The sequence below is a fragment of the Bos indicus x Bos taurus genome, chromosome X (assembly GCF_003369695.1).
Source record: "Bos indicus x Bos taurus breed Angus x Brahman F1 hybrid chromosome X, Bos_hybrid_MaternalHap_v2.0, whole genome shotgun sequence".
Lineage (NCBI taxonomy): Eukaryota > Metazoa > Chordata > Mammalia > Artiodactyla > Bovidae > Bos > Bos indicus x Bos taurus.
The window spans coordinates 814,307-832,268 of record NC_040105.1 but is presented as its reverse complement, the minus strand read 5'-3'; the positions used below and the strand labels follow the sequence as shown (position 1 = coordinate 832,268).

Here is a 17,962-nt window from a genome sequence, read left to right as displayed (position 1 = left end):
AAGCTGGAAGAGGCGGGGAGGACCCTCCCCCGGAGCCTCTGCAGGGAGCTCAGCCCTGGGACACCCTGGCCTCCTTTTCACGTGAGTGCCCTCAGTTCACGGGTTAACTTTGAAGAAACTCCACATTCCTACTTCCTACCGCAGGGGCCCTGCAGGGAATCAACGTACGGATTTTTAAGTAACATTTATTTATTTGGCTGCACTGGGTGTGAATTGTGGCCTGCGCAATCTTCACTCTTAGGGGGAGCATGAGCATCTCTTCGTTTCCCCACTGGCTCGGCTAGTAAAAAAAAAAAAAAAAAAATCTGCCTGCAATGCCGGAGACAAAGGAGACGAGTTTCCATCCCTGGGTGGGGAAGATCCCCTGGAAGGAAATGGCAACCCACTCCAGTACGTGTGTTAGCCATTCAGTCGTGTCTGACTCTCTGCGGCCCCATGGACGTAGCCCACCGGGGTCCTCTGTCCATGGGATTCTCCAGGCAAGAACACTGGAGTGGGTTGCCATTTCCTTCTCCAGGGGACCTTCCCAACCCAGGGATCAAACCCACATCTCCTGCTTTGCAGGTGTATCCTTTATCAGTGAATCACCAGGGAAGGGCCCCTGTCCTGCTGCAAGTGAAACTCCAAGTCGCTCACTCATTCTTTGAACCCGGGTCTCCTGCATGGCAAGCAGGTTCTTTACCATCTGAGCTACAGGGGAAATTGCCATGGACAGAGGAGCCTGGATGGTTACAGTCCACGGGGTCGCAAAAGAGTCGGACACGACCGGGCAGAAGCGTGCATGATGAGTGTTTCTTATTTAAGTCCCCAGCTCGTGGCCATTTGTCACACGCTCCCCAGAAAACCCCTACGGATTTATTTCCAAAGGAGGAAACACAGAACAGGCTCCGTCTTGAGAGCAGGACTCCATTTCCGGCTGGACTGTGGACTTTGAGCTCTATGCCCAGTATCTATGGAAACAACAACCAACTGGAAAACCAGACCCCCAGATGGAAGAACCCCAGGATTCGTACCTAGACTCTCAGTCGTCTAAAAGAATACCCTAATTATCTGTGTGACCAAATAGAATCATACATTCTATTCTGCTTATTGGGGTATGACCACAGGCCTATTGATAATTGTCCACTGTTAACCACCTCGGCTTAAGGCATACGAATCACGGGTTAACTTTGGTTGCATCTTCTTCCTTCATCAGACTAGTTTCAGGGAATTTGGGGAGGTGGGTTTGGGCACGATGCTTAGGGTATATAAGGTTTTCAGAAAAGCTGGTCAGGGTCCTTGGCTAGGAGGAGACTCTGCCTTGGGCCCTCCGGTGTAATAAACTGCACTCCACCATCTGCACTGTCCTTCTGAATAAGTGTTTCCCAGAACGCGTGGCTACATTACGAGTAACTGGAGGGTCACAGAGCGCTGGGGACTGGTGGACGTGAGGAAGATGGTATCGTCTGAGCCTGGGATCGGGGGGACGTGGGGGGAGCCTGGGGGGCAGGAGGGCGGGGGCCATGCCACCCTCATCTTTTGCACTTGGCCCAAGAGGGCGGGGCTGCCCGATGTCTGGGGATTACAAGAAGACTCTTGGGAGTCCCCTGGACTGCAAGGAGATCCAACCAGTCCATCCTAAAGGAAATCAGTCCTGAATATTCATTGGAAGGACTGATGCTGAAGCTGAAACTCCAATCCTTTGACCACCTGATGCGAAGACCTGACTCACTGGAAAAGACTCTGATACTGGGAATGATTGAAGGCAGGAGGAGAAGGGGACAACAGAGAATGAGATGGTTGGATGGCATCACTGACTCAATGGACATGAGTTTGAGTAAACTCTGGGAGTTGGTGATGAACAGGGAGGCCTAGCGTGCTGCAGTCTGAGCTGGACTGAAACGTTGACAAAGCCCAAAGCGCCCAGGAAATCCTTGTAACCGAGCAGGACCCTAAGGCGCCTTTGCAGGAAGAGACCCCATCCCCCGCGCCCTCCGATTCACTTCCTCCCTAAAGTTCACGGCTAACCTTTTCTGATGCACTCGTCCGGAATTGTTTTGCAGATGCTGAAATCACCACCAGGTGGCTGAAATTACCACCAGGTGGCTGAAATTAACCACCTGAGGAGCAAGGAGCCCTCAGAAGACTGGCGCCTGAGGACTGATGGCTGAGAACCTTCCACCCCTGCTCCACCCCCACCCCCATGACCCCAGCTGTGACATTTTCTCACTGTGAATCGAGCAGCCCTGCACCAGCTGATCACAGACGTTCCCTGACGGCCCCTCGGGCACCACGTGGCCTTCTAAAGAAGTATGACTGAAAGCCTTTGGGGGGAGTTTGCCTTTTTTGAGCACCCGCCCACACCTGTCCAGCCCCCGTCCAGCACCTGCTGTAATAAAGCTGCCCTCTCCTTCACCACCACCCACGGTCAGGAGGTTGGCTTTAACTCTGTGCACTTTTGTCCAGTCATTACACCAAGTGATCCTCCCAGGGAAAGGAGAAATCAAAAGTAGAAGCCAAAACACCCTCTTCTTAGGTTTTTATTCAAGGAAAATGGTCAATATTGCATTAAAATGTTGCGAGTCCCTGGGACAGCAAGACCAAACCGGTCAATCCTAAAGGACATCAACCCTGAATACTCACTGGAAGGACTGATGCTGAAGCTGCAGCTCCAATACTCTGGCTGCCTGATTCGAAGAGCTGACTCATTGGAAAAGACCCTGATGCTGGGAAAGATTGAGGGCAGGAGGAGAAGGGGACAACAGAGGATGAGATGGCTGGATGGCACCACCGACTCGATGGACATGAGTTTGAGCGAGCTCTGGGAGTTGGTGATGGACAGGGAGGCCTGGCGTGCTGCAATCCATGGGGTTGCAGAGTCAGACACGACTGAGCAACTGAGCAACAAAAATGCACATAACGTAAAACTGTGTTAAGTGAGCTCGCAAGGTCTGAGGCCTTTCACAGTGCTGTGGAGACATCACGCCTATCACATCACATTCCCAACCCCACCAAGGAGACCCCGTCCCCATTAAAAGTCACTCCTCAGCCTCTTCCTCCCATCCCTGGCACCACAAGCCCACTTGCTGTCTCTGTGGATCTGCCTGTTGTGGGTGTTTTCGATCAATGGAGTCACACACCGAGCGTCCTTCTGTCTGCCTCGCTCACTGAGCATCGTGTGCTCAGGGCCCACCCACATTGCAGCCTGTCAGAGCTTCGCTCCTTTTCAAGGCTGCGTTATATTCCACTGTGTGCGTGGAACCCATGCTGTTTATCCATTTGTCAAACCACCCACTATCCATCTATCCACCTATCCATCAACCCAGCCATCCATCCATTTATCCACCCACCCACCCACCCATCCATCCATCCACCCATGCACCTGGGTGGTTTCCATACTCATGGCCGTTGTAAATGGTGCTGTTATGAAATTACCGTAGAAAGTCTTTCTCGGAAAACTCTTTTCACATCTTTCCGGTGTATTCGTAGGAGTGGGGCAAGTAGATCCCACAGAACTTCTACGTTTGACCGTTTAAGCCTTAGTCGCTTAGTCGTGTCTGACTCTGCCACCCCCATGGACTGCAGTGTGTCCATGGAATTCTCCGGGCAACACTACGGGAGTGGATTGCCATTTCCTTCTCCGCGTTTCACTTTAAGAAACGGCTGAAGTGCTTCCCACAGCAGCTGCCCTACTTTACCTTCCCACCAGCAGCGCACAAGGAGCCAATCTCTCCACACCCCTGCCAGCGCCTTTTCCCCTTGTATTGCCGTCAGCGAGGACAGTGGTGAGTACTATTGCTGTCCTCGTGTTTTCTCTTTGAAGGGAGTAACACTTTTCATTTCTAGTCTGGAGACGGCACGGTGGGATGATTTAGCTTGCTGCCCTAAAGCAAGAGGGGACGTGGTTGGATGGTCTTAGACATCACGTGGTGTCGGGTACTGCGGCTCGCGTGGTGTCCCACAGCAGGTGAGGGGGCCCTAGAAATAAGAGAACCCTCCTCAGGGTCCCGGAGGCTGCATGTCCAAGACCCTGGCGGGGGCACAGTGTCTGCTGAGTGCTCCTGCTGGCTCTGAGGGTGTCTTCTCGCTGTGTGCCCCGTGGTGGGAGGGATGAGGGAGCTCCCTGGGGAGTCCAGGAGTCTTTAATGAAGACGTGCACGGGGGCTCGACCTGCATCACCTGTCACCTCCCAAACGTCCCCCAGCCCCCGACACCATTACCCTGGGTGGGGTTCCCAGGACCCACGGTTGGTACCCAAGTTCTCCAATGTTAAAGTCCCATAGTTCGTCTCCTGCATCTGTGGTTCTCTGTCACCAGATTCAACCAAGCTCAGCTGGTAAACACCGTTCTCAGCCGAGGCTGGTGGAGTCTGTGGACGTCGGACCAGCACACAGAGGTCCGACTGCAGGAAGGAAAAGTGGTTCTCTGCGGGAGCGCTCGGTCGTGTCCCATGCTCTGTGACCGCACGGGCTGTAGCTCACAGGCGCCTCTGTCTGTGGGATTCTCCAGGCAAGAATACTGGAGTGGGCTGCCATTTCCTCCTCCAGGGACTCTTCCCGACCCAGGAATAGAAGCTGAATCTCCCGGGGCTACTGCATTGCAGGCGGACTCTTTACCACTGAGTCACCGGGGAAGTTACTGGTTATCTGAGGAGGCAGTACAAATAGCTCAGCAAAGAAGAGAAGTGAAAGGCAAGGGAGAAAGGAAAAGATATACCCAACTGAATGCAGAGTTCCAGAGAACAGCAAGGAGAGAAAAGAAAGCCTTCTTAAATGAACAATGCAAAGAAATAGAGGGAAACAACAGAATGGCAAAGACTAGACATTTCTTCAAAAAAACTGGTGCTATCAAGGGAACATTTCATGCAAGGATGAGCATGAAAAAGCACAGAAATGGTAAAGACTGAAGAGAAGCACAAGAGATGAAGCAGAGTGGCAAGAATACACAGAAGAACTGTACAAAAAAAGATCTTAATGACCCGGATAACCACGACGATGTGGTCGCTCACCTAGAGCCAGACAACAAGGAATGCGAAACCAAGTGGGCCTTAGGAAGCATCACCAGAAACAAAGCTAGCGGAGGTGATGGAATTCCAGTTGAGCTATTTCAAATCCTGAAAGATGATACTGTGAAAGTGCTGCACTCAATATGCCAACCAATCTGGAAAACTCAGCAGTGGCCACAGGACTGGAAAAGGTCAGTTTTCATTCCAATCCCAAAGAAGGACAATGCTAAAGAACGCTCAAACTACCACACAATTTTACTCATTTGACGTGCTAGTAAGAATTATGCTGAAAATCCTTCAAACCAGGCTTCAGCAGTAACTGAACTGAGAACTTCCAGATGCTCAAGCTGGGTTTAGAAAGGGCAGAGGAACCAGAGATCAAATGGCCAAAAATCGCTGGATTACAGAAAAAGCCAGGGAATTCCAGAAAAACATCGACCTCTATTTCACTGACTACGCCAAAGCCTTTGACTGTGTGGATCATAACCAACAGTGCAAAATTCTTCGAGAGATGGGAATACCAGACCACCTGACCTGCCTCTTGAGAAATCTGTATGCAGGTCAGGAAGCAACAGTTAGAACTGGACATGGAACAGACTGGTTCCAAATAGGAAAAGGAGTCCGTCAAGGCTGTATATTGTCACCCTGCTTATTTAACTTCTATGCAAAGTACATCATGAGAAACGCTGGGCTGGAGCAAGCACAGGCCGGAATCAAGATTGCCAGGAGAAATATCAGTGACTTCAGATATGCAGATGACACCACCCTTATGGCAGAAAGTGAAGAACTAAAGAGCCTCTTGATGAAGGTGAAAGAGGAGAGTGAAAAAGTTGGCCTAAAGCTCAACATTCAGAAAACTAAGATCAGGGCATCCAGTCCCATCACTTCATGGCAAATAGATGGGGAAACAGTGGAAGCAGTAACAGATTTTACTCTCTGGGCTCCCTAATCACACTGGATGGTGACTGCAGCCAGAAATTAAAAGACGCTCCTTGGAAGAAAAGCTCCGACAAACCTAGACAGCATCTTAAAAAGCAGAGACATCACTTTGCCGATAAAAGGCCCATATACTGAAAGCTATGGTTTCTCCAGTAGTCATATACAGGTGTGACGCTGGACCATAGAGAAAGCTGAGCGCCAGAGAAGTGACGCTTTCAAACTCTCGTGTTGCAGAAGACTCTTGAGAGTCCCCTGCACTTCGAGGAGATCCAACCAGTCCATTCTAAAGGAAATCCGTCCTGAATATTCATTGCAAGGACTGGTGCTGAAGATGAAGCTCCAATACTTGGGCAACCTGATTCAAAGAGCTAACTCATTGGAAAAGACACTGATGCTGGGCAAGATTGAGGGCAGGAAGAGAAGGGGACGACAGAGGATGAGATGGTTGGATGGTGTCACGGATCAATGGACAGGAGTTTGAGCAAATCCTGGGAGACGGTGAGCGTGCTGCAGTCCACGGGGCGGCAAAGAGATGGACACGAATTAGTGACTCACACAAGTGCCCCTCTCTCAGAACCAGGGTCCCTGCGAGAGCACCAACACCTACCCACTACCTCAAGTTTAGAAACAACCACTGTCTTTCCATCACTTTTTCAAAATAGCGCTGTAGCTTTAAAAAAAACTGCTCTTGTAAACTTGCTAAAGGGGTAACTCAGACAGTAAAGAATCTCCCAGCCGATGCAGGAGACCAGGGTTCAATCCCTGGGTCAGGAAGATTCCCTGAAGGAGGAAATGGCAACCCACTCCAGGATTCTTGCCTGGAGAATCCCCCAGACAGACAAGCCTGGAGGGCTACAGTCCACAGGGTCACAAAGAATTGGACACGACTGAGTGACCAACGCTTTCACTTGCAAACAAACCAAACACCTCTGAGGACCATGCTCTCCAGGGAGTTATGTTAGGATAGTAATGGCATGTGAAGTGAACATTTACAAATGACCAAGTGATTTTAAACACACTAGATTATGCTCAGCTAGTGACAGCCTAAAGACCTTGAAAACAAAACAAAAACTCCCCACGTAAGCATGGGAAACATGAGTTCATTGGAAAAAAAGATTTTATTTTACCATAAAAATGCAAACTGGAATAAACACCATCTCTCCTAAGGTGGACGTTACAGCTATTTTTAAGTATTTCCAAGCTTCCCTTGGAGAAGCTGACAATTATAAAATTTAACAAGTTTGCAGCCTTAAATCTGAAACGTTCCAAGTAAAAATAATTTAGCAAAACGGCTTCTTAAAAAAACCACACAGGCTAACCTTGACTAGAAACCAAAGCTAATTTTAAACCAGCCTGCTTTTTTGTTTTATGCTGAATGACTTGAGTTTGTAAAAAGTGAATGTCTGGGACCCCTGTGTACCACCTGACGCTCTTCTGTTGTATGCTGAATGACTTGAATTCGTACAAAGTGAATGTTTGGGACTCTTCTGTATCCCGTCTGCACCAGCCCACGCCCGTAAAGAGTTTCCGTGTTTCGGAGCACGCAGCTTCCTTCCGGTGACAATCGCGTCAACAGCCACTTGCCTTTAGCATCCCACCCAAACTTCATTCCCGACAGGTTAACCCTACAGAAAAGGGGAAAAACAAAACAAAAAACGGGAGAAACAAAAAACAAACCAAAGACCTCCAGCGAGACGCTTCCTGTTCTTAATGCCCGGTGGGGCCGCGGCTGACGGACTGGAAGCCGGTACGTCCCCGTCACTGCGGCCTGGCTCTGCTCCTGTGAGGTCAGGACACGGTGTCTCCTTGCGGTGGCCCGATGCCGCGCAGCTGGTCTGGCTGCGCCCGGCGGGGTCTCCGATGCTCAAGGCTCGCAGCCCCCTGAGCTTCTCCTGATCCAGGGAGGACCGGCGACATTAAAGCGACTGGATCAACAGTTTGATGGGAAACCGAAGCTCGTGATCACGAGCCCGACGCACTAGGGCTGCCGCCTGGAGGATACTCTGGAGGAAAAGCCTGGGGCCCTGCGCTCCTCGCCGGGACGCTCCCCGGGCCGCTCCCCGGGCGCCCGTGGCACGGCCGGTCTCCGGGAAGGCGGCCCCGGGGCGCGCGGCCTGCATTACCTATTCCAGGCGCTGCGGTGGCGGCCGGCGGAGCCTGAGCGCGGCCTGTCGTCGCCCCGCCGATGGCGGCTGCGCTTCCGGCTGGAGCTAGCCCTGCGGTCCCGCTCGCGGCCACGGCTCTGGCTCTTCTCCCGCCGGCTGCGCCGCTCTCGGCTGCGGCTGCGGGACTTGCGGGAGCGGCCGCGCTCCTCGGGGCTAGCACTGCGGCCTTGGCGCGAGCGCTTGCGGTGCGCCCGCCGCTCCCTGCGCGGCCTGCCGTCCTCCCGGCTGCCTGCCCGCCGCCGCGGCACGCTGCGCTCCCGCTTGTGCCTGCGCTCGCCATCGCCGCCCTCGTCCCGGCCCGCCCCGCCGCCGGCCCGGCCGCCGCCCCCGCTGGGCTCCCGGTTGCACTTGTCTTGCTCGGAGCGCGCGTCCTTCCGGGGCGCACTCGGCTCGCAGGCGGCGGGCGCGGCCTTGGGCTGCTGGGTGTTGTCCGGGATGCAGGCCAGCACGGCGGGGCACCTCTTCTCCGAGTGGCCGGCGTCCGGGCCTCGAGGGTCCTGCCCCTCCTTGCCCGGGGCCGCCTCCTCCTGGGCAGCAGCGGGAGCAGCGGCGGCACTCCCGTTCAGGTTCTGGGGGGCGGCCGGCCGCACCGCGGGCTCCCGGTCCCGGGGCGCGGCGCCGGCCGAGGCCGACACGGTGTGCAGGATGTCCAACACCGGCCGGAGCAGGTCGGCGGGGGAGGCGGGGCCCGACTCGGCAGCGGTGGCACGCGGCTCGTCCGCCTTCTTGCTGAGCAGCAGGCTGAGCAGACGCGCGCGCAGCTCACGCTCCCGACGCTGCAGGCCCAGCGCGCGCTCCTTCTCCTCCTCCACACGCCGCAGCTCGGCCTCCTGCAGCCGCCGCCGCTCCTCCAGCTGCTGCAGCCGCAGGCTCTCCTCCTTGTGCTCGTGCTCGTGCAGCTTGGCGGCCTGCGGGACAGAGCGGGGCGGCGGGGCATGAGCCGGGCTCTCAGCGCGGGTGGGCGCTCCAAGGACAGCCCGGCTGGAGCGCGGCCCGCTGGGTCCAACCACACCGGGAGTCCTGCGACCGGCAGCTGGGGGTTAAGTCCGGCCAAGCTCCTGGGCACAACCCTGGGGAGGGGCGCCTATCGGGGTCCGGGCCCCTCCGGGTGGCACACTCGGAGGCCATGATCACCAGCCAGGAGGCTGCCTGGCAAAGCTCCTGGGCACAACCCTGGCGGGGGTGGCGGGGAGCGGCGCCTCTCAAGGCAGCCCAGGCCCCTCCAAATGGCATGCTCGCAGACCACGATCGTCAGCCAGGAGCAAGCCCGGCCGATTCCCAGCACAGCCCTCCTGAAAGGCCCCTCTCGGGCGGACCAGGCCTCTCCGGGTGGCACGCTCGGAAGCCACGATCGTCAGCCAGGAGCAAGCCCGGCAAACCTCCTCGGCACAGCCCTGGGTGGGGGGGCGCCTCGAGGGCGGCCCGGGCCCTCCGGTGCACGCTCCCTGCCACGTGGGCCCCAGATTACTGTGCGGACAGTTGACATCCCGCGTGGGTGTGGGAGGCGTGGAGGCCTGGCCTGCTCGGGGTCTTCAACGTTCACCACGCAATAAGAACACAGCTCTCGGCGCGCACGCTGCTCTCCTTTCCGCAGACTGGTCACAACTGTAACCAGATGGCAGGTGAGGGTCGCCCCGCGCCTGCCTGGGCTCTACGCGCGCCACCCACACAGGGCAGCAGGGACCCTCCAGCTTCACGGCCGTGGGGGCAGGAGAACAGCCCGGCTCCGAGGACTGACATGGGGACCGCGCCTTGTCTGGAGCCCGCCCTGTCCTCCCGGGCGGTCGGGGACGCCTGGCCTGAAGGACACCGGTGCCATGGGCTCGGCGGGAGCGCGTAGAGAGTCGTGGGGCCAGGCGGGGGCCCTTCCATCGCTGGGGAAGCCCGGCCACCCCGCGGCTGCGGCGCCGGGCCTCGGAGGCCTGGTTGCGGGGACGCAGACCCACAGCGCTGCCATTTCTTCGGGGTACAGCCCGGGCCTGGGGCAACACAGGGGGCTGCAACCGCGGTCCCCCGCGACAAACGCCATCCCTGGGCTAGAACCGGGCGCCAGGGAGAAGCGGCACGTCCGTGAAGGCCAGGCCTCCCAAGGGCCGATCCTCCCTGAACAGCCAGGCATCCCTATGGGCTGGCAGGCCATGTGGGCGGGGCATCCCCCAGGGTAGGGCATCCCTATAGGCTGGCAGGCCCTGTGGGCGGAGCTTCCCAGGGGCGGAGCATACCCGTGGGCAGGTCATCCATGGGGATGGGACATCCCTATAGGCTGGCAGGCCCTGTGAGGGGGCATGGCCCAGCGTAGGGCATCCCTATAGGCTGGCAGGCCATGTGGGCAGGGCCTCCCCGAGGGTACGGCATCCCAAGGGCCGATCCTCCCTCTGTACCAGGCATCCCCGAGCGTGGGCCACCCCGCAATGGGTGGAGCGCCCATGGATGTGGGTCATCCCTAGAGGCTGGCAGTCCCTGTGGGCGCGTCACTCCCTGTGGGCGGAGCTTCCCGAGGGCGGGGCGTCCCCCTGGGCGGGCGGTACCTTGGCGCGGCTCAGCAGCTCGGCCACCAGCCGGATAGACTGCAGGTTGCGCTGTGCCAGCAGCAGCTTGCGCTCCTCCAGCCGGATCCTCTCCTGCAGCTTGCGCTGCTCCTCCGCCTGCAGCTTCTCCAGCTTCTTCTGGCTGCGCCGCAGCTCGCGGTCCCGCTGCTTCTGCTCGCGCCTCCGCAGCTTTTCCTCGCGCTTCCGCTCGCGCTCCTGTTCCTCCAGCTCCTTCTGCTTCCTGGGCGGGCGGGTGGGACACGACGGCTCCGTGAGGGCCATGGGGCCCGGGTTGGTGATCGCAGCACTTGGCTCCTTAGCGCTCTGTCCGCACAGACATCTCAGCCACGGCCGAGGACCCCAGGAGCGAGGCGCGCACAGGGCGAGGCTTTCCCATGTTTCCAGGGAGAGCCTGGCTAAACCCAACCCCAGCCCAGACAACTGAACAAGGCTGATGGTGGGAAGCGGAGTTTTTCACCAGATCCAGCTGCTCCTGTAGGGACCACAGCAGACGAACCAGGACGGGCCTCAGCAGCACAGGGAGGAGGCCCTCCACCACGGGCACCACACAGGCACAGCCCGAGCGCTGGACAGGCCCTGCTCCCAACGCCGGAGAGACCCCTGCCCTGGGCTTTCCCACCCCGAGCCCCCAGCCCCGGAGCTGGAGGGGAGCAGGCATGCACCCGGTGACAGGAAGGTTCCAGAAGCACCCAGCTACTGGAAGCCCCCGAGAGCACACAGCATGACGTTTCATGGGGACTTGCAGAAAAGGCACACGCTCAGTGACACACAGCCAATCTGCTTGCTCTGGGGAGGGGGTGTCCCCCAACGGGGGGCCCCACATAACGCATCCCTGGGGGAAACCCCGTGAGGTCACCGCGTAGATAGCACCTGGAGACAGTGGCGGTCCCGTAAGCACCCGCACAGCGCCGGCCAGCTCAGACCCAACGGCACCCTGTCCTCATCCAGAAACCAGGACCCCCACACGACTGGGAGGGATCCAGACCTCCAGGGGCAGGAAGACCAATGAGCGTGTCCTCATGGAACACTCGCACCCCTCAGTCTTAACCTTCAGGCCAGGGGCAGGGCGGGCACAGCAGAGACGCAAGGCCGCCCTGGACAGCATGTGGCACGGGGACGCCAGGGCCAGGAAGGATACTGTGCAGAAGAGCCGGCATCACTCCCAGGGTGCCAGGTCAGCAGAGAAGCAGCTGGACAAGGAGGCCGGAGGACCCAAGCTCCAGCTGCAGAGGCGGCCACGCAGGGAGGCAAGGCGGCTCGCGAGAACGCTGGCGTCCAGGAGGCCACACGCCAGAAGGTCTCCCTCGGCAGGGATCAGTGAGGGGCTGCCGCTCAGACTGCTAGTCAGGGGCCCTGAGTGCCCAGAGCCCTCAGCTGTCCAGCTAAGGGCCCGTGACCAGGAACAGGACTGCTGCAGGCCACGCTGTACCTCATTAGCAGCAAAGGACCAACTCGCTCGCCTCTGACGAAGGACAAGACGCCCAGGCTCCCGGGCTGGCCCGCAGGCTAACAGTGAGGCCAACTGGGCTTGGACACACAGCCCTGCACACCCGAGGGCCTCCTGGGCACCCACGGGCCCACGTTTCATGCCAGGCCAGCCATGCCCAACCTCCTCAGCCCTGTCAGAGGTACCGCCCCGCCGGCTGTGAGCTGGTCTCCCCCCACGACACCCCTTGCCGCCTGAGCTCAAAGGCCACCCTCAGGGCGGTTTCCCCACATTAACGTGAAGGTGGAGAAAAGTGCCTGTCCCGAAACCGTAGAGAGGTCGTGGGGTAAGCTCTGTGACGCCCCAGAGAGGCCGTGGGGTAAGCTCTGTGACGCCCTAGAGGCTGTGGGGTAAGCTCTGTGACGCCCTAGAGAGGCCGTGGGGTAAGCTCTGTGACGCCCTAGAGGCCGTGGGGTAAGCTCTGTGATGCCCTAGAGAGGCCGTGGGGTAAGCTCTGTGACGCCCCAGAAAGGCCGTGGGGTAAGCTCTGTGACGCCCAGCTCAGGGACTTCGGACAAGGTCGATTGTGGAAGAGAGAGGACGGGCCCTGCCTGGGACCAGGACCCGTGGTGCGCATGCCGCCGGAGCTCCCTGGTTCAGCCTGTGGCCGGCATACCGACTCTAGGGCCTCGTCCAGTGTGAGATCCAAACTGCTCCCCGCTTGTGGCCGCCACCTGAGGCCCGCCACGAGGCCAGGACACCCCGCCCTCTCCGGGCATCTGTCCTCTCTGCAGCCACGGCCTCACTCCGGGGCTCCCGACCCCCTACCCGTGTCCACATCCTGGCCGGCTGCCTGCACAGAGGCCGGCACCATCCCCAGCACCTGCGGCTCTGGAAATGGGTTCCGGGGCAGACCGGGGAAGCGCTGACCCCAGAGACAGGCCCAAATCCGCGTTAGTGACCATCGGAACCAAACGGGAACCACATAGGAGCCCCAAGGCCGGAGCGACACGCAAGTCAGGTCAGCCCAGACACACACACACAGGCTGGTGAGGAATGAACCCCAGACCACACACGCCTGAGACTCAACACTGCAAAACACACAAGAGAAACCTTGCCCATCGCGCACACGGACAAGTGCGGGGAAGAAACACCCAAGCACAGGAGGCACGAGGGAGCACCAGGACTGCTGCCCCCTTCCCAGAATGCAGCTCGTCCACAGGCCAGCTTGCCTGCGGGGCTCACAGGGCGCCAGGCTGAGTCCCTTCCGTCCTGCCCCACCCTGTGGCACCACGCACTGCAGCCCGCCAGGCTCCCCTGTCCACGGGACCCTCCAGGCCAGCACACTGGAGTGGACTGCCCTTTCCTTCTCCAGGGGATCTTCCCCGCCCAGGATGGAACCCACGTAAGCCCCCTGCACTGGCAGGCAGGCGGGTTCTCCACTAGCGCGGAACGTAAAAGCGGGAGACAAAGGTCCTGACCCGAGAGGCCTGTTACTTTACAGGACTTCTAAATATCTCTTGTTGGGAAAAGCCGACAATACCCTCACTTGCCTACTTCACTTTAAGGCAGCCTCAGCCTGAATGCCAAAAGCCTGTAAGATGGACAAAAATTCTGTGCCCCCGTCAGCAGGTGGTGCACGGCGCCCCGGGAGGCTCAGCGGGAAGGCAGAGCGGGAACCGGCGGTGCCCTGGGGCTGGGCCGCAGGCCGCGCACTCCCGCGGCGTTCCCGCCCCCCCCGCCCCCCCCACCCACCGGCACACAGGCCCGCGGAGCCCGGCCCGGCAGCACGCACCTCTCCTCAGCCCTCTGCCGCTCCTCCGCCTCCTTCTCCCGCCGTTTCTGCTCCTCCCGCTGCTGCTCCAGCTCCTGAAGCTTCTGTCTCTCAAGCTGCCGCTTCTTGATGGAGGCGTCGCTCAGGTGTTTGGTGGAATCGAAAGACACCTTCGGAGGCAGGGCAGGGTTAGAACGAGCTCGCACTGTCCTGCACATGCAGACGGCCCTGCGCTCAGCAGGCGGCCTGCCTCAGACTCACCGCAGAGAGCGGGCTCCCCTAACGCCCTTGACCGGGAGGACCTCAGGACTAGAGGGCAGGGCTCGAAATGAGCGCTCGGGACCCCAGCCCTTCCAGGACGGCCCCTTCCGCCGGAAATACGAGCGCGCCTAGAGGCCAGCCCTGCCTGCCCCGGCGCCCGCGAGAGCGTGGCTCCTTCCCCCCTCCTGCGGTGGGGCGCCCCCCACTCCCTGTGGCCAGCTGCCTTCACCACCCAGCGCCCGGGCCAGCGTCCGCGGCAATGCTGGGCAGCGCCCCTCATTTCAGCGGGGGCTGCGAGAGCGCTCCACTGCCCCCACGCTTCCTGAGACACAGACTCTGCGCCCGCAGCGTGGGGGCCCCAGGCAGCCCTCCCGTGCCCGAGGCCCTGGGGCGCAGCCCGCCCCGCCCCCCATCCCCCACTCCCCACCTTGATGTTGCAGGCCACAGCCTTGCCGTCCTCGCCCTTGAACATGAGCTTCATGCCGCGCAGCGCGCTCATGGCCTGGATGAAGCCGGCGTACTCGCGGTACTGCACGTAGGCCTCAAAGTTGAGGTGGCCGCCGAAGCTGAACGTGTGGAAGTTGCGGCCCGTCATCTCCTCGCGGTAAGGGTCCAGCATGGGGATGTCCACGTTGCGGATCTCCCCAAAGCGCTCGAACACGCGCACCAGCACCTCCTCGCTCGGCTTCTCCGAGCCCGACTCCTTCAGCGAGAACCACTTGCACGGCAGCCCCTCCAGGTGGATGGTGTCCGGCCGCTCGCCCGGCAGCGTCTCGTTCATGTCCTTGGCGTCGCGGAAGAAGGAGTCCCAGTCGTGGCGCGTGGGGAAGTCGACCTTGAACTCTGCGGCGCGCACCTTGAGGATGTCGGAGAAGCCGCTCAGCTTGATGGTCTTGCCGTCCAGGCAGGCCAGGAAGGACTTGACGAGGCTCTTGTTCTCCACCTCGCCCTCGAAGCGGATGAAGTCCATGGTGCTCTTGGAGATGCGCAGCGTCGAGAACTGGTGGTGCTGCACCATGCCCTTGAGCCGCTCCATCACCTCCCAGTTGGAGATGGACTTGCCCGGCTGTTTCAGCTGCGGCAGTGCCACGCTGATGGTCATCTTCGTGATGGGCTTCAGGTACAGGCCGTACGGCGGGCACAGCTCCACCGCCTCAGACGTGTCGTGCACGATGGTGGCCGCGGCCATAGCCGGGACCTTGGGCCTGAAACACAAGACGCGCACGCCGCGTTTTCATGGCCGGCCCGGTGTCCCACCCCCAGGCTGGCCAGCACGCGGCCCGGGGCAGGGGGGCCCGTCTGCCCTCTGCTTGCCCGACACACTGGTCGCTACGTCAGGGAAGGCCCCTCAGCCCCTCAAGGTTAGTTGCTCAGTCGTGTCAGACTCTCTGGACCCGGTGGACTGCAGCCCGCCAGGCTCCTCTGCCCGTGAAATTCTCCAGGCAAGAATACTGGAGTGGGTTGCCCTTCCCTTCTCCAGGAAGGGGTCTTTCCCACCCACGGATCGAACCCAGGGTGTCCTGCATTGCAGGCAGGTGCTTTACTGTCTGAACCACCAAGGAAGCCCCAGCCCCTGACATATGGGCCCTTTTAATCAGATTACACAAATACAGGGGGAAAAAAGATGGGTTTGCAAAACTTTTAGGAACACTTGCCTGCCCCAAGCCTCCATGGGCACTGAGCTGCCCCCAATACCCAGACACAGCTCCAGCAGGGCTGGGATGGCGGGAGCCCAGATGAGCAGGGTCCCTGCCCTCGGGGTGTGGGGGACAGGCCACCTCCATGGAGGGTGCAGAGATGCCTCACCGGGGAAGGGACAACCCACACAAACACCTGGGAAGGTCTGTGCAGGAGGAAGCCCGCAGAAACAGGAAGGAACTTTCAGGCTGAGAGAACGGCTAAGGACCGTTGACTTCAGTATCTCTACCGAGGGCAGAAGCACCTTCTCTGTGTCCAGATAAAACTATCAGAGCCGCAGGGCCTCTCGGAAGCCACGGACGGGGAGCTGACTGTGCTCTCCTCCCCCTCAACCAGCTTCTCCCTACCGGTCGGACAGGTGCCTACTTCCGCAAAGCAGGGCCAGACCTGACCCATGGACAGCACACAGTAATGGAGGTGGCCTTGGGCTGTGCGCCCGCCCACCAGATGGCTCTGAAAGCTTCCGAGGGGCCTGGGTTCAATCCCGGGGGCGGGAAGATTCCCTGGAGGAGGGCATGGCAACCCACTCCAGTCTTCTTGCCTAGAGAATGCCACGGACAGAGGAGCCTGGTGGGCTACAGTCCACGGGGTCACAAAGAGTCACGACTGAGCAATTAAGCACACACACACACCCAGACCCCAGAGAAGCTGCAGGGACTGGGGTGGAGGGATCCCAGCTGGAGAAAGAGTCACCTGGCCCGGGTCTGGGGCACTAATGAGGGGGCTCAGCCTGGGCTGAGTGGCGACAGCCCCCCTCCACCTGCAGAAAACCCCAAAGACCTCAGAGAGGCCTGGAGTCAGAGACTCCAGAAGCCCACTGCCTACTAGGAACCCTGGAGATTCCCATCTTCCCTGGTCGCCCAGCTGCCCCTGCACCCTGGGGACGACCCCCAGCCCCTTCGCTGCACACCCCACCCCCAACACACCCCTGGCAGCCCCTCACGATCCCCATCGCCTCCACCCATCCAAATGCTCACCCTACTGCCCCAACTCCCACCTTCTCTCTCCCCAGCCGCCCCCTATGGCTCCGGTAACCCCCTCCAACCTCCAGTAACCCCTAGCTTCACCCCCAGCCCCGGTACAGCCTGCTTACCTCCGACCCTGGTGGACCCCGATTCGCCTGCACAGCCCTGTCCACTGACCCAACCCCGCAGCTCCCTGGGGACCTCCCCTCCTCTGCTCAATCGCCTTTGTCCCCTCTCCCAAATCCCCCCCAGAAACCCCCCCCTCCCCCGCTCTCAGCACCCCCGGGAGACCCCCGCAGCCCCCGGTTGTCCGTCACCCCCAAGCCCCTCAAAGGCTTTCGACCCCCAAAGCCCACACCCCCAAGTCCCCAGACCCCCACTCCCAAGTCCGCAGGCCCAGGACACCCGCGCCCCGGCCGTCCCGGGAGACCCCCTCAACCCCCGACCCCCGGTTGTCCGTCACCCCCAGGCCCCTCAAAGGCTTTCGACCCCCAAAGCCCACACCCCCAAGTCCCCAGACCCCCACTCCCAAGTCCGCAGGCCCAGGACACCCCCGCCCCGGCCGTCCCGGGAGACCCCCTCAGCCCCCGGCCCCCGGTTCTCCGTCACCCCCATGCCCCCAGCGCCCAGGCCCCTCAAAGGCTCTCGACCCCTGAAGGCCGCAGGCCCACGAGACCCGCGCCCCGGCCGCCCGCCGCGCGAGGCCGCCCTCCCCGGCCCCCCGACACCCCGGGGTCCCTCGCGCCGGCGGGCGGGGCCCCGTCCACGTACCAGGCCGCCGCCGCCTTGGCCCCAGCTCTCCCGCGGGCCCCCGACGACGCCGGCAGGCCCGGCCTCCCCGCCCGGCGCCGCCGCCGCCACCGCCGTCCGCCGGAGGCGCCCCCGACGCGACCCGCTGCCGCCTCCTCTGCCGCCGCCGCCCGCCCCTGTGACGCATTTCCGCTTCCGCCGCTCGGGCCCGCGGAAGCTGGCCGCGCGGCGGGTCCAGGTTTCTCCTCCTGGCCATGGCCCCGCCCCCCAGAGGCGGGACTTCCGGGGCGGCCGTGGGTGGGGCCGGCCGGCCCGGGCTTTGCGGTGCGCGTGCGCGAGCTCGCCGCGCCCTTCCCCCACCCCGCCCCGCCCCGCCCCGCCCCCAACCCTGCTACCTGTTTTCAGGTCCAGGCAGAGGCCTCACCTGGGGCCCCAGCGTGAAGGCACCAGA

At 60.5% G+C, this 17,962-nt stretch overlaps 1 protein-coding gene across 1 annotated transcript; it reads right to left on the bottom strand.

Moving 5' to 3' along the window:
- Positions 1–7,022: 7,022 nt before the first annotated feature.
- Positions 7,023–17,710, bottom strand: AKAP17A (A-kinase anchoring protein 17A). Its single transcript, XM_027534005.1, has 5 exons — positions 17,533–17,710; positions 14,526–15,303; positions 13,859–14,007; positions 10,617–10,857; positions 7,023–8,996 (listed from the first exon to the last, which is right to left on the bottom strand). The coding sequence occupies exons 2-5, from the start codon at positions 15,285–15,287 to the stop codon at positions 8,043–8,045; spliced, it is 2,106 nt and encodes a 701-aa protein (XP_027389806.1). The 5' UTR covers positions 15,288–15,303; positions 17,533–17,710; the 3' UTR covers positions 7,023–8,042.
- Positions 17,711–17,962: the final 252 nt, after the last annotated feature.